Raw genomic sequence first — 16229 nt, forward strand, 5'->3', positions numbered from 1 at the left:
ACCTGGCAATCTGGTGACAGAGAGTGGACTAGACTTTAGACCATGTGGACGCAGGTCTAAGTTGTGGCGCAAGTGGTGTAATGAGATTTTGTTGGATTTGATCCAGGCGCAGACAGAAAGAATCTGCCCTCTGCTGATGTATGTGGTGGATGTTATCATATTTCATTCAGAAACATGACATCAGTGCATTAAACCTTCTGAAAGATTATACTGTAGAAATTAATTCATTGAACGAACACTGAATAATCATCATGATCATAATCATAATCATAATTATAATAAGAATTTTACTGCTATTTTATATAAGGCCACCCCGTACTGGCCCACAACTGGTGTGGTTGTGTTGAAGGGGATGGGAGGGTTGTAGAGGGGGTATTGGTTGATGCTGCCATGCACAGACAGACGCACGATTATTGAGGCCGGTCTCCAAGTGCCCACTGAGCACCGGCCAACTACCACAAGTGTAGAGCTTCTTGCATTTCTTTATAAATGTACTTTACCCCTGCCGATCTCCTGCACGGACTCGGGCATGTCCATAATGCATCCGCCATGTAGACCACGCACCTCTCCTGTGCTGTACTTAAAGGGAATGAGGGGAGCCACTTGAATTGGCCTGGAAACAAGTCAGCTGTATTCAGTTCCACAATGGTGCTGATGTCCATTTTTAACTGCACCCACCCACAAAAACACCAAAAAAAAGGTAAACTCCACCCATGCACAGAGTTAGATTGCACTGAACATTAGACTTGTGGCGAGCAAGAAAATAGGGCCCAATGAGTTGCCCAGATCACAAGACCCCTCAGTTTTCTTTGACTCAGCAGTTCAGAGATGACTCAATCATCACTACATTGCAAACAACCCACCAACCGAAACCAGGATAAATTGTTCACCAAAATTCTTAAATTTGATTTTAGCTCATTTTTTTCTAACATTAGATTGCAAAGACACAACACAACCTCCTGTCGGTGAATTAGAGAGAGACCACCATCAGTTGGAACTCAATAAATAAATAAATTAAAAAACTCAATTATGCAACATTGGGCAGTGTACTCAAATACCTGACTGATGGAACTCATTCATGAAAATAACATGCATGTACAAAAAGGATGACAGAAAGGACTCTAACATCTGGAGAACATCGAGCGAGCTTGTGTAGAGACAATTTAGTGCCCATTGTTTACAAAATGAGAGAGATGATAATAAGAAGGATGTGTTGTCACCGACCCTCTTCCTTCTGTGTATTTATTATCACTTGCTAATTTTTTTTGGCAAGTCCACTTCCGGGGACCTCCTGGTTGTTTTTTTCCTTTAATTAGCAGGCTGGACCAGAGGGTGTTGCCACATCTGCCGCTGATCAGCAATCACCTCCTGTGCATAAAACCTCTGCTGATCTGCAAGTGGGTGCCAGATTATTCGCACATTATGAGTGGTATCTTGGCCATTACGAGGGCACATGCTTGCCATTTTGGATTTTGGTGCAAAACCATTTGATTTTGATAGTTTTTTTCCAGTGCCTCCCTGCCCTGCCTGGCTCCGCGTTTGCCCTCACAGACCACTTGACCCTACACTTATCCTTCTTGCCATTCGCTTTTGGATCCACTTCTGCTTTTACCTTTGTTACCCGCAACAAAAGATGGCACAAAAATTGCACGGTGTGGTGAAATCAGCAGGTTCTTTGCAATGTACTGTAGCTATCTGGTGCTGGTTTGGTTCCGAATTATTATTTTTTTAATGTTTATTTATGGGTGGCCTGGCGGTCCAGTGTTGAGCGTGTCGACCTCACAGTGCAGAGGTACTGGGTTCAATTCCAGCTCCGGCCTTCCTGTGTGGAGTTTGCATGTTCTCCCCGTGCTTGCGTGGGTTTTCTCAAGGTTCTCCAGTTTCCTCCCACATTCCAAAGACATGCGTGTGCATGGCAGGTTAATGGAACACTCTAAATTGTCCCTAGGTGTGAGTGTGAGCACGGATGGTTGTTCGTCTCTGTGTGCCCTGCGATTGGCTGGCAACCGATTCAGGGTGTCCCCCGCCTACTGCTCGAAGACGGCTGGGATAGGCTCCAGCACCCCCCGCGACCCTTGTGAGGATAAAGCGGTTCGGAAAATGGATGGATGTTTATTTGTTTATTTAATTATTTTAGTTTATTAATATTCCATGTTTTGAAATTAGTCCACAGTAAAGAAATCTGATTGGGTTCATTTGACGATCATAAGGCAGTGAATATCCAAAATAATGCTGATCTTGAGATAAATATATATCTAGATCCATCCATTTTCCGAAAAGAATTCTGCATACTGTTAAATTACACAATCATTCTTCTATAATCATCATTGTTCAAAAAATATATACATCCATAATCCAAACTGATTATCCTCATGAGGGTTGCGGGTGTGCTCGAGCCTATCCCAGCTGTCTTCGGCAGTAGGTGGGGTACAACCTGAACTGGTTGCCAGCCAATCGCAGGGCACACATAGACAAACAACCATTCATGTTCACAATCACACCTTGGGACAATTCAGAGCATACAATTAATTTACCATGCATTTTTATGGAATGTAGGAGGAAAGCAGACTACTCAGAGAAAACCCACAAAGGCACGGTGAGAACATGCAAACTCCACACAGGAAGGGCAGCCCATATTTGAACTGGGACCTCTGTATTGTGAGGCAGATTTGCCAACCAGTCATCCACTGTGCCGTTATATGTGGTCCATAAATATTTGGACATTAACAGTGTCAAAACTGTTAATGCAAAACAATGGATTTGAAATGAAACAATCAAAATGGATTTGGAATGAAACAATCAAAATGTGCAATAAGAGCATACTCTGAGCTTTACTTTGAGGTATATAAATCCTAATCATGTGAACAGTGTCGGAATGACACCACATTTTGAAGGGACCTCAAGTAATTGGAAAATTGGCAATTCAGCTGTTCCATGACCAGGTGTGCGTCATTCCTTCTTTACATCATTTACAAGGATCAGATAAAAGGTTTAGAGTTCATTTCACATGAGGTATATTCACTTGGAATCTGGTGAGGTCATCTCTCAATATGGACTCTATAAAACTATCAATGAACAAAGCCATCAATCACCTCAAAAAGAAAAAAAAAATCCATCACAAAGCCAAAACATTAGGTGTGGCCAAATCAACTGTTTGGTCCATTCTTAAAAAGAGAGTATACACTGGCGAGCTCAGGAACACCAAAATACCTGGAAGACAACGGTGGAGGGAACAGAAAATTCATTTCCCTCGTCTAGAAAAACAACAGTTGCCCAGACCAAGAACACTCCCCAGGAAGTGCGTATATCTGTCCAAGTCAACAATGAAGAGAGGACTTCACTCTCGGAAATAACAGAGGTTTCACCACTAGGAGTACAGTAATCTCTTGTTTATCGCGGGGGTTCCGTTCCAAAAAGAACCAGTGATAAGTGAAATCTGTGAAGTAGGATTTATAAAAAAAAAAAAAGCAAAAAAAAAGTGAGAGGAAAAATTTCAAATGTGCTGTATGTTTCACAATCCAAAATGGCAAGCAAATGTGCTGTATGTTTCACATACAGCACATTTGACAAAGTTGTACTCGGTACTTGATAATCAGCTTTATTTTTCACAGTTACAGTATTATACAATACTGAACTATGTATACAATGCAGAGGCGATTGCTCTAAGACTGCAAGGGAAGCTCTGCTTCCCCTAAAATGTCAAAAAGTAAGTGATCAAATATATTTGTGTACATACAATTGTGTGTACAAGTGATTGACTAAATATGCGCGACAACGCGCTCAACTTTTGTTCTGAATCAGCTTCTTATTACTGGTTACGACGCGATTCTCTTCTCATTCATTCTCGCAGCTTCACTGTGCTTTAAACTGTGTGGACGCTGAGCGTTTATAGCGCAGACGCTGGGTGTCTAGAGAGTTCAGAGCCTGTTATCCCAATGCACTGAAACGAGACGAGTCATTAGATAAATGCTGGTTTTGTCCCGCCCATTGGACGTCTCTGGGAGTCTATGGGCAGTGGGCGTTTATCCGCTGGCCAGGAAGCTCAGCTTTTCTGCATGATGATTGGATGATCTGTCTGAGGCTGAATCTCTTTTTGATTGACAATATGTCAATGAGCCAATCACTGATCTAATGGTGAAGGCATCCTTTTCATTTTTTTGAAAAGGAATGGAGAGTAGAATTCACGTATAAATAAACACGGACACATTTTATGATGTTGGCCGAAAATGAGCTTCCCCTTCTTGACAGACCAGCATCCGCCACTGATACAATTAAACCAAAGACAAAAAATTTGCAAAGGTAAATTTGGCAAGCTGTACAGAGACGAGGTGCGGAGATTGTTCACGTCGGTCAGTGCCTTAGCCAATCAGGATGCAGAACGCAATTCACTGTTTAAAAGCATGAAAAAAACTGCACTAAAAAAAATCTGTGAAACAGCAAAGCCGCGGAAAGTGAACCGCGTTAACTGGCGGACCGCGATCCACTACCAGACCGCCGACCTCCTCTGTCCGGACCTCCTCTGTCCGGACCCTCGGCAAATTGTATAAAATAATAATTTATAAAGTGATTTTTACGTTATACATTTTATATTTGTGGACTATAATCTGCGCATTACCGCGATCGCTTGTTAAAATTATCCGTTGTATTCTTTGCGTGCACTCACAGATGTATTGCAGAGGACCGCAGCAGCGCGACTGTGTGTTGTTTTATGTTTGACTAACTGGAGACCCTGGCTGAGCAGGGCATGTCGGCGATAACGATGCGCTGATTGGCTCCTCTGAATTTAAGGTGTGCCCACACATAAGCGTCAACACGCTTCTTTCCCAATACACACGCATTCAAACTGGATGATTGTGTCAAGAAACAGACGCATGCGCGACGCCACAGTGTGCTCACAGCTTCAGCCCAGGAGAGCCGCACACAGACAATTAGACGAGACACTCGCGGGAGGTTTCGATTGTGTGCAGTTTTGCTCCCGTCTACCCGGGGATCTTGCTGTTTAACAGCAGAACACCGCAACATGGTAAATGAACATCACAATGGCGTCCTCTAAATTTACTCCAAAGAGAAAGGTGGACAGTGAAAATCGGCGTTTCAATGAAGAATGGACTGACAAGTATGCTTTCATTCTACCTCTGTTGAGCACCAAGCCAATGTGTCTAATATGCCTAAAGACGGTAGCTCTGGTGAAGAGTCAAAATATTAAAATGAGTATTTTGTTTTGTTTTTGTTAAATTAAGGGAAAAAAAGACAACTACTGTTTAACAAAGTTAAAGTAAAAATGTCTCATTTCCCTAAAAGGGCTATTTCTATCATTAAGCAGGCACAACTTAACAAAACAAAATAGCTCCTGTGCCTAAACACAATACAGTACCTCTCATTATTTGCTGTGTACTGGCAAAGTGAATAATTGTTATTTTCATGAACCCCATTATTGCTTGGTTGTGAGGAGTGTTGATTTGTATAAGCTTGGCTTGACCCTACTCAATGGGCATATAGCCCTGCTCCCCATGACCGCCGTGCATGGGACCGGACCTTGGTCTTATTAAAAAAATAAGTGGACCTACAGCATTTGTAGTTCAGGACCACTGCTGTAAACCATTGGTGAGGTTCAAAAACAGGAAGGTTCGAAATAGACTTTGCCAAGAAATGTGTAAAAGAGCCTGTACAGTGCTGGAACAACATCTTATGGACAAATATGGCTAAGATGAACTTGTACCTGTCATGTTTCGGTTTGTGACCAACAGGTGGCACTGTAGGGCTCCCCCTGCAGCTGCACACCTGTTGGTCGTTATGTCGTTAGCCATTTAAAAGGACACCCTCCCGACCACTCATTGTCGGGTCATTGTTTGTTTGTTGCTGTTGAATTGCTGCTGTCATGTTTGTTCCGGTCATGTTTCTGTCATGGTTCTGTTCTAGTTTTTTGAGCTTCAGTCATGGTTTTGTTTGATACTTTGCATTTGTTTTGTTGTTAACACTTTGTTTGTTTTGGATTTAGTTCTCTGTGTTTTATGAAATACAATACTTCAAGTACACCCTGCTCCTCCCTCCTGCCTGCTTTTTGGGGTCCACCACCACCACGCAACGTGACAGTACCAGAATGATGGAAATTGAAAACTGTGGAGAAAGGAAGGAACTACTCAAGATCCAAAGCATACCACACCTCATCAGTGAAGTATGGTGGTGGTCGTGCCAGCGGAAGTGTGGATCTCTTCCATGTATTGATGAAGTGATTGCTGAAAGAAGCAGCAGTGTGCCTTCCTAAGTGCAATACTATCCTCTCATTTTTCACCAATTGCTTCAAAACTCAGTGGATGCCACTTCAGAGTGCAATTTCACAATGACCTGAAGCATACTGCGAAAGCAACCAAAGAAGTGCAACGTTATGCAATAAATGTGATTGAACATGCATTTCACCAAACAAAGTAAAATGCCACAAGAACAAGCATGGAGTGAAGACAGCTGCAACAGAGGCCTTGCAAAGCATCACCAGAGACGAAATGCAGCGTCTGGTGATGTCCATAGGTTCAAGACCTCAGGCTGTCGTCGTTTGCAAATAATTTGTTGAAAAGTGACAATCTGATTTATGATCGCGAGTTTGGCTAATTACTTATGGTCCTTTAAAAAGAAAGGCACATATAAAATGTGTTGGAATTCCGACACCGTTCACCTGATTTGGATGTATATATCCTCAAATCAAAGCTTGGAGTCTGCACTTAATGCACATTGTGATTCTTTCATCATTTCATATCCATTGTGGTGTTGTACAGAGCTGGAATGATTACAATTGTGTCAATTTTCAACATTTTTGTGGACCTGGTGTGTGTGTGTATGTGTGTGCGCACACGCCCGCTTCTGCGTGTATGGGGTTGCAAGGGAAACCTTTTATTTTTGCATTAATCCAGCCTAAAATAATTGATAATCATACTCATCTAGTTTTAGGCAGTGCAATTACTTGACATGCTTGACCTGCAAAATGTACATCATTGCAAAAAAATGTTACGGCGACCGCAGATGCAGTCTCGGTCTTGATAAAGTGCAGTGGCTCAAACAAATTCACAATTCTATCATTTCCATTAACAATGAATCCAATTTCAGTTATAGTGTATGTCTTTTACAGTGAGAACTGACACAACTCTTCACTTCTGCAGTAAAAGCAGCGACTCCAACTCTCAACTCACTGGATAGAAATGTCTTACCTTCATAAGAACAGACTCGCTGAGTTTTTCTCTGTTGACAATCTTTATAGCAACCTTCTGGCATGTGACACAATGGACGCCCAGCTTGACCAGTCCTGCAACAAAAGCATGGCATGAAATTTAGACCCAGAACAAAAACATCTACACCGCCGACTGCCCGAGGACAGCTGCGATTGGCTCCAGCATGCCTGCGGCCTTCATGAGGATAAGCAGCTCGAATAATGGATGGAAATCTGGATGAACAAATCTCATATTTAGATTCAGTTGTCCGGTTTGAAAACAGTGTTCAAAATCGTAGTGCCAGTGTCTACTACAGAAAATAAATCTTTTATTGAGAAAAAGGAGAACAAAAATTCAAAGGGAAGAAAGTAATCCAAAGAGACCATCATCAACAATGTTGAATTTACGATGAAGCTACATTGATGCTATGATGCTACGCTACTTCTGCGTGTATGACAACCAGTGCATTGAATGGATTGCAACTGGACTCTTGAGGTTGTCTTTGAAGACAGTGTCTGTTGATGTATCAAGGCTTAGTTAGGACAGTAGACAGATGACAGCAAGGATGGCTGGTTGGTCAGGTTTTTCAGAGACTCAACTTGCTGGAAATGTGAAACTTGCAAGCACATACACTTACACATTTGCATCATTGCGCTTCAGGTGGGTCAAGTCAAGTCAAATCAATTTGATTACAGCTGTCGTTTGTGTCATGCGACCAGGAGCAATTATTAACCACAAAAAAAGGCACAGATACTGTATGTTTTAACCATTCAACCTTATTGCAATGAGAAATGGCTCCAGAAACAGCAGAATCTGTTGTCATTTTCTGTTGATTGTAGACATCATCTTTTCAACAATATTGGCAAACAGGAATCAAAAGAATTTTATCAGAAGAGGTGAATAAAATAAACTAAAAACATTTTAGCCCCCTTAGGTAGATTAACTGATCCAGTATCACTTAAACTGGAACAGACAAAAACAGATTTGTGAAAGATAATACATGAGAAGCGTACCAAGTTGACTGATGAGTTCATCATCAAGCATCCATTCTGTCCTTCCGTTCTAAACTTTGAATGTTGGTCACATTTAAGGCTTTCATTTCAGATCACACGAGCTTGATGTTCATGGGCTAAGCTCTATCATCCATCCATTTTCCGAACCGCTTGATCCTCACTAGGGTCGCGGGGGGTGCTGGAGCCTATCCCAGCCGTCTTCGGGCAGTAGGCGGGGGACACCCTGAATCAGTTGCCAGCCAATCGCAGGGCACACAGAGACGAACAACCATCCACGCCCACACTCACACCTAGGGACAATTTAGAGTGTCCAATCAACCTGCCACGCATGTTTTTGGAACGTGGGAGGAAACCGGAGCACCCGGAGAAAACCCACGCAGGCCCGGGGAGAACATGCAAACTCCACACAGGGAGGCCGGAGCTGGAATCGAACCCGGTACCTCTGCACTGTGAAGCCGACGTGCTAACCACTGGACTTTCTATAGAGCCTGCTACCCTTTCACCATCAACACGATAATTAATACAAGCATGCCCTGTGAAAATATTATATACCACTGCGAGTCAGCAGGGTTCATGGGGGTCTGTCAGGGTTGTGAAGTGTTGGGGAAGAAAATCAGCACCATCAAATCTTAGACTCTGGTCCTCAGTCGAAAAATGCTAGAGTGCCCTCTCCAGGTCGGGGTTGATATCCTGCCCCAAGTCGAGCCACTGCTCCTCTGCATTGAGAGCAGCCAGATGAGGTGGCTCGGGCATCTTTTTTGGATGCAACCTGAACGCTACCCTGATGAGGTGTTGCAAGCATGCCCTGAGGACGACCCAGTATACACTGGAGAGTGTATGTCTCTCGGCTGGTAACGACTTGGGATCTCCCATGAGAAGCTGGATAAAGTGACTAGGGAGAAGGAAGTCTGGGCTTCCCTGCTTAAAAATGTGCAAAGAACTCCAAGTCATTGGGTGCCTGTACCAAATCACAATGTGTTTGCTCCATTTTTACCGGTTCACGCCAAGCAAAAGCCATACAATCGTTTTAGTGAATTCAGCCCTTAGTATTTTACAATGGCGGCATTTTTTCTAATTGATGTCACAAGCGCTTCAAATGGATACCTCTGTTGTGCACACAGAGATTGCTGGGTCAAATTATTATGAGCAACAACAACAGCAGGACACAGCCAAATCTGGCCATGTTGTCAATTAAATAATTTATTTTTTCTATTTAAATCGGTCATTGGTTAGATGGCATCTTCCAAAAGTTGGGATTTGGCAATCAACATTGTCTCATACCTGGAACAAGAATCTTCATTTTCCACTCTGAGAAAGTCCGACACAGGAAATGCAGATGAAACCAAAACTCAACAAACCTTAATAAACCGTCATGAGTTCAATAATACTTAAGTAATGACTGCTTTTCAATTGATATTATTCATTCCACCCTGAGCAGTCGTATATTAGCTTACAACACAGCTGGATGTTTTATATTTTAATATTGTACACTCATACGCATTTATCTGCTGAATAATTCAAAAGCAGTTGTATCCTGCAGGTTTTTATTGCGGCAGGGCCTCTTGCAATTTCAGCGAACTGACAGTCAGGTACATTTCAATTACATTTATTCTGAAAAGCAGATGATAAAAAGTCCAAGATCAAACCAGATCAAAGAAACAAATGTTTATTTCCGAACACTTCGAGATGAGAAAAGTATAACACACATTTGAACCTATTACACATCCATGACCAGAGTTCACATGCAAATCTAGTAAAATATTCAGCCCTGTCGGCGGTGCCTCAAGCCAGAGCTTTATAATTAGCCTCTATCCTCACCTTCTCCAGAGATTACTATTCGCTCCTCAGTTCTGCTTCTCACGCCTTTCCGTGCATCTATCACGTGGGGATAACTTTACATTTCCTGTGCAAATTAATTTTGATCATGATTCTGACCTGACCTGACTTGCCTGTCAGACCACGGCTCTTAATCATGTGCTGATGATTTCCTCGCAAAGGCGCGCCTGTTAAGTTCTGCTAATACTGCAAAGACTCTCATACAAAGAGAATACAGGTTGTAGAACACTGCGGCGGGAAAAAAAACTCTACTTTCGGCTTGAGACGGAAGCTTATGCAATTGCGATATGAAACACAATGGAATGTACGCATCACTTGTTTTCATTGCTACCTGTGTGCATGTGTACTGTAAATGAAGTTAAAAAGAGCCATTTCAAGCTGTTTAAAGACAATAAAAGCAAGTGTGTTTTGATGATTTCATTCTGATCATGCTTTTTCTTTAAGTTGACTGTCATAGACTGAATAGTGCTCTTTTTCTGATTCAAGTATTAATCATACAAGCAATAACAGCGCATCCATGAAATAATACAATTTAGTTAAAATTTAGTTTTTGTATTTTGAAGACCTGATGGCCCTGAAAACGCTCCCCCCCCCCCCCACCCCCAGTTTTATTGCCGCTGATCGTTTCATACAGAACATGAAGATTCCAGATCACCCATCACCCAACCCCCCGCCACCACCGCACACACCTCAGAGGTTGTTTGAAGTGTGGTGACACCGATGGTCCCCAAGGCCGTAGACCAGCTGAGCCCGACAGCTGCTCTAAGTCCACTATTCAATTACTCTATTCGCGTGCATGTGGGTGTGTGTGGAAATCGACGAATGACATCGCTTCTTTCTCAGTAACACACAAGCACTTGTGTTGTGAAACCAAACATTCAAGTACAAATATCAGTATGCTCAGTGTTGTGAATGAAAGACAGGGGAGTGACGTGCTCCCTTCGCACTCTCATCAGGATCCTAGCAGCCTCTTCCAATAATGACGTTTTTGGATGATTTTGCTCGGGATCCTGATGAGTAGCACATTACATTAATTCAGTCTGGAGGGGGAAAAGAGCTGTGGACAAGCTTCTCCATGTTCAGAAGGGTGAGAGTCAAAAAGAGCTCCGATAATGATGAAAGACAGTGTTGTAGTGATGATTGATGTGAGATCCAAAGATTCGTACATAACACTGAGGTGACTGATATTCAAGTGTTGTGGTCAGAGAAAGCAGTGCTAATTATGGCCGAGGTTCAATATTTTATAGGCCACCAAGTAAAACTGTTTTAGTTTCGGAGCTGTTCATCTAAAGGACACAGACACAGTGGGCAGTGACGATGACAATGATGTGACTATGATGACGAAAGGTCTGTGCCTGTCCTCCTGTAGATTTCTGCGTCGTTGACATAGCAGTGGTATTAAACCCCATTAAAGTGACTGATGACTAAGCCAAGAGGTATCAGGTGAAAGCGTGAAAAAAAAAGGTCGGAGCACCAATTTCTGAAGACCTAGGGGCCAACGGTGTCAAATACTGCAGACAGAGGACATTTGAATCAACTATGGTCTTAAGCAAGTGTTTTGTTTAGGGTTTTTTTCCAAATTAAAGTTTATAACTGTGGTGATTTTGGGGCTCATGGTATGGATCGGCCACTTCAACAAAACTACAAGAAAGGGTTTTGTAATGTCCTCTGTAACATCCAACTGTCTTCATTTGAAGCAACAGATTGATGAACGAAAAATGTAAAAATAAGTTTGCAAAAACCCTTTAATTTAGTGCTAAGATGAAAAAATGTTTTTTGCATCAATAAAGAGCTTCGTGCTGCTCCTCAGTAAGTAGGCTGTGGGAATGATTTCAGAATGATTTATCATCACTCGATGGCAGGAGTGGCTTTGGTCCACACATTGTGTGCCACGTAGCAAGGTAGTGGTGGACTCCAAAAAGCAGGCAGGAAGAAGGAGCCGGGTGTACTTGAAAGATTGTATTAAAACTCAGAAAACTAAATCCAAAACAAACAAAGTCCAAAGTATCAAACAAAACACATGACTGAAGATAAAACATAACAATGACCAAAACCTGACTGAAACAAACATGACAGCAGCCAACGAACAGCAACAAACAAACATGACAGTAGCCAACAGCAACAATGACCCGACCATGAGTGTTCGGGCGGGAGTCCTTTATACAACTAATTACCAAACGACCACCAGGTGTGCAGCTGCAGGGGGGACCCCTACAGTGCCACCTGTTGGTCCCAAACCGAAACATGACAGTGTGAATAGGTGTGTCTCCAGTACGGCGATCCTACGTGGCGAGGTGGCATGCGAAAGTAATATGGTGGATGGTCAACAAAGGCTGGGATTGGCTCTCCAGATGTGAGAAAAACGGCTGGCATTATTCATAAGTTCCAATTTTTTACCCATACTACTGCTTCATTCTCTCAAATCTGTTATGTTTGGATGTTATAGTTGTCATGTTTCTGTTCTGTTGTGGTTCAGTATCTGGTGGGATCGAGAGGCATTCCCTCCAGAGCTGCGGTGTCATGCATTACCATCAGCTGTCTTTAAAAGATCAGCCGCGCCGAGAACGAGCTGTTGGGTAATTCAGCCTGAAAGTGGCAAAATGGCTGCCCAGTGAGATGGACCAAACCGTGTGAATTTTACTGGTTAACTCATTTTCCACAAGTGTTATATTAATCATATGTCATGTTTACATGAGTAGGGCTACATAGAAAGAACAAAATACATTTGTAGCGCATCAAGACATTTTTGCATGAACATATCCTATTGTAGCTGCTTGGGCTGAATGATTAAGTACTTGCAATATAAATGCTGTTACATAAAACTCCATTTCCAAATCACCAAGGCTGTGATTTGACTGGTCATTGGATGCTGTAATTGCAGCAAGCCATGCTAGGTGTGCCTAATTTCTGTGAGTTTTCTGTCACACGAGCTTTAGGCTAGCGGCTAATGTTTGATCGTTTTTGTCTGGCCAAGTAAAAAAAAAAAAAGTCCTCACCCTGTGTGTTGTTTATTTTGGCTTGTGTCCAATGTTGGAGCATGTGGCACTGTGGGTGATAAAAAGGAAGTGTCTGCTGATAGACCTGTCGTGTGAAACTGTGGGAGTCATTCTCCACAAATGAACAAAACATGGAAAAGGAACAAAGGAACCCAGGACAGGAACTACAGGCCTTCTTCACCACAATTAATGTCAGTGTTCATGAATATACAATAAGGAGGAGACCGGGGGAAAATACGCTTTGAAAAAGTTATTCATTTATTTACTTTTTAATCATGTGATTATTTTTTTTGTAGTTCTTTACAATTGTTGTTTGTTTTAATCTGCTTTGCTGAATCATTTGAAACTGTGTGTTTTCATTAATTTAAAAAAAATAATATATTCATTATGGTGGTGGTTTTGGATTTTGCTCAATCAATTAAATCGCCATTATTATATAAACTAATATAATTGCTAATGATGATAATGATAATATAATTGCTGAACATTCGGCAAGCCCCCCTGCTGCCCATCTTTAAAACTCATCTCAAAACTCATTTGTATTCTTTGACTTTTGACTCAGCATGACTCAGACTTGATGTTCGTTTTACTGTTTTTGTGCTTTCTACTGTCTGCGTTATTAATTTATTGTTTTATTGTTTATTGTATATATATGATATGTGTTCCATGTACAGCACTTTGTATACAGCGGTGGTTGTTTTAAAGTGATCTATAAATACAGTTGAGTTGAGTTGAGATTATCAAAAATATATTAACTGTAAAATGCCTTGACTCGGAAAATGAACAAAACAGCATGCTTGGTTATTTGGAAGACTGCATCGTACAGCTCAGGGACAGCAGACATCAGAGCTAGCGATATGCTTTCGGCACGATGTCACGTTTGTTAACTAATTTGAAACGGCATGACGCAAACGTAAATATTAGGCTTAGGGTTAGCACCAAAAACATTAGCTTCTAGTGGCATTTAAACTGCCTCTCAAGATGAATTCCTTCACACTACTACGACAAAAATAAGTGAAACTGTGCTACTGTTCAGAAAGCTAATGAGAGATTGGTGTCTGGAGAATACTGTATGTCATGCTGAGTACACTGCATGGACAAATGTAATCAAGAATACCACAGAGTCATGGTTGGTTTCAGTATCCATGGTGATGAATTGATTAAGGAGCACGGGCACATCAAACATGCCGTGTAAGGCTCAGTTTACATACAAGTAAGCCATGTACTCCACAGTGAGTAGTACACATCAATATGCTCAGTTGCTTCCTGCTTCTGTTGGTCGTTTTGCCGGAGGCTGCAGAGGTGATTCCTCCACTCTGCATGATGTCTTCAGAGATTTTTAGCTCGCTCATTATAACCTACTGGCCCTCCTCTTGACGGATCGCCCTTTGAAACACCCCACCTGAGTCTTTATCCTCTCCATCGTCACATTTTCCTTTCCACCTCATTTGCTTCCTTTCTTTTAGTGCAACTCAAAGCAAACCGCTCCCCGCCGCTCTCCAACACCTCCAAACTGTGTGGCAACACGACTGCTGCATGGGCTTTTGAATAAAAGCAAGAAAAATAATGAACTTAAAAAAAATAAAAGTTAAACAAAATTTTACAGTGGTTATAAAACGTCTTCACACCACCTTTATCAATCCATCCATCCATTTTCCGATCTGCTTGATCCTCACAAGGGACGCGGGGCGTGCTGTAGCCTATCCCAGCCGTCTTCGGGCAGTAGGCGGGGACACCCTGAACCGGTTGCCAGCCAATCACAGGGCACACAGAGACGAACAACCATCGGCACTCACAGAACATGAAGACTCCACACAGAAAGGCTGGAGCTGGAATCACAGTACCTTTGCACTGTGAGGTCGATGCGCTCACGACTCTACCACCGCGCCATTTATATATATTCATTCATTTCCGAACCGCTTTATCCTCACAAGGGTTGCGGGGGGCACTGTTGACTATCCCAGCTGTCTTCGGGCAGTAGGCGGGGGACACCCTAAACCGGTTACCAGCCAATCGCAGGGCACACACAGACGAACAACCATCTACACTCACACCTGGGGACAATTTAGAGGGTTCAATCAGCCTGCCATGCATGTTTTTGGAATGTGGGAGGAAACCGGAGTACCCAGAGAAAACCCACGCAGGCCCGGGAGAACATGCAAACTCCACACAGGGAGGCCGGAGCTGGACTTGAACCTCTGCACTGTGAGGTCGACGCGCTAACCACTGCCCCACCGGGCCACCCGAACATAAATATAATGAACCAATTTTGTTCAACTGTGACTAATTTATAATCTGTTACAATAGTCTCTCTCTCTCACTCTCTCTCTCTCTCTGTCTCTCTCTCTCTCTCTATATATATATATATATATAGGCATCGGTTTGGCGTACGGGAGACGGTGGTTCGAATCCCGCTTGGGCAAAAATGAGCACATAACACCATCCAGTGTGGGTCCTTGGGCAAGATCCTTCACGCTAATGCCCACCTCATACAATGATGAGAGAAAATAAAACGAATGACATGCCGGCTCAGACGTCGCCCGGCCAAACAAGGTCTGCGTCAGGTGCTGGGAAAACAGAGCACCTTGATGAAAAATGGGCTACTGGAACAAAGCGGAGATGGGCGAGATGCGATAACATGGCTCTGTTGGAATGCTACTACTCAAGCAACCCTAGTCAGAGGGGTTACATGCAGAGAATGTGGCCGAAATGGTTACTTCGAAACCCACAGTCACGGTTGACCACGAAACAACTAGTAGCTCAGTGTTCCAACATACACAAACGGCAACTGTCACAACTTGAGATTGATGAGGTACAACGCAGGTTCCATGGTGAAGGGCCCCAGGCTGCCAGATCAAAGGAGGAGGTCATACCAGAGATCGGGAGGCAAGCCCCAATGAATGCAGATGATGAGATTGGGAGGCCAGCCCCAATGAATGAAATGCTGAGCGAGGCAGCAACTGACCTGAAAGCTAAGATCATGGCGAGAATGAAAGCTGGGCAACCTAGAAACCGATTACAACGGCTATGTGAAGCACCACCTGAAAGTCTCATAGAAAGTGTGAATGCAGCACTGAGGGCGATCCCTACCGTAACGATCACGGAAACCAATGAGCTGAAATACGCTTCAGCATCAGTGATACTTGAGACGCTTGGCTATAAGAGCAACCATGGAAGCCATGTGA

The 16229-nt window shown here is 42.8% G+C and overlaps 1 protein-coding gene across 9 annotated transcripts in view; it reads right to left on the reverse strand.

Moving 5' to 3' along the window:
• Positions 1–16229, reverse strand: part of LOC147207159 (serine/threonine-protein kinase BRSK2-like) — a 117844-nt gene that overhangs the window by 46904 nt on the left and 54711 nt on the right. For all 9 annotated transcript variants that reach the window (XM_086106288.1, XM_086106282.1, XM_086106286.1 and 6 more), the window contains exon 2: positions 7200–7294. In XM_086106288.1, the coding sequence (XP_085962414.1) occupies positions 7200–7294 (95 nt within the window). The remainder of the gene's footprint in view (positions 1–7199; positions 7295–16229) is intronic.

The sequence above is a fragment of the Hippocampus guttulatus genome, chromosome 3, assembly GCF_054856545.1.
Source record: "Hippocampus guttulatus isolate MCC_2025c chromosome 3, RoL_Hgut_1.0, whole genome shotgun sequence".
Lineage (NCBI taxonomy): Eukaryota > Metazoa > Chordata > Actinopteri > Syngnathiformes > Syngnathidae > Hippocampus > Hippocampus guttulatus.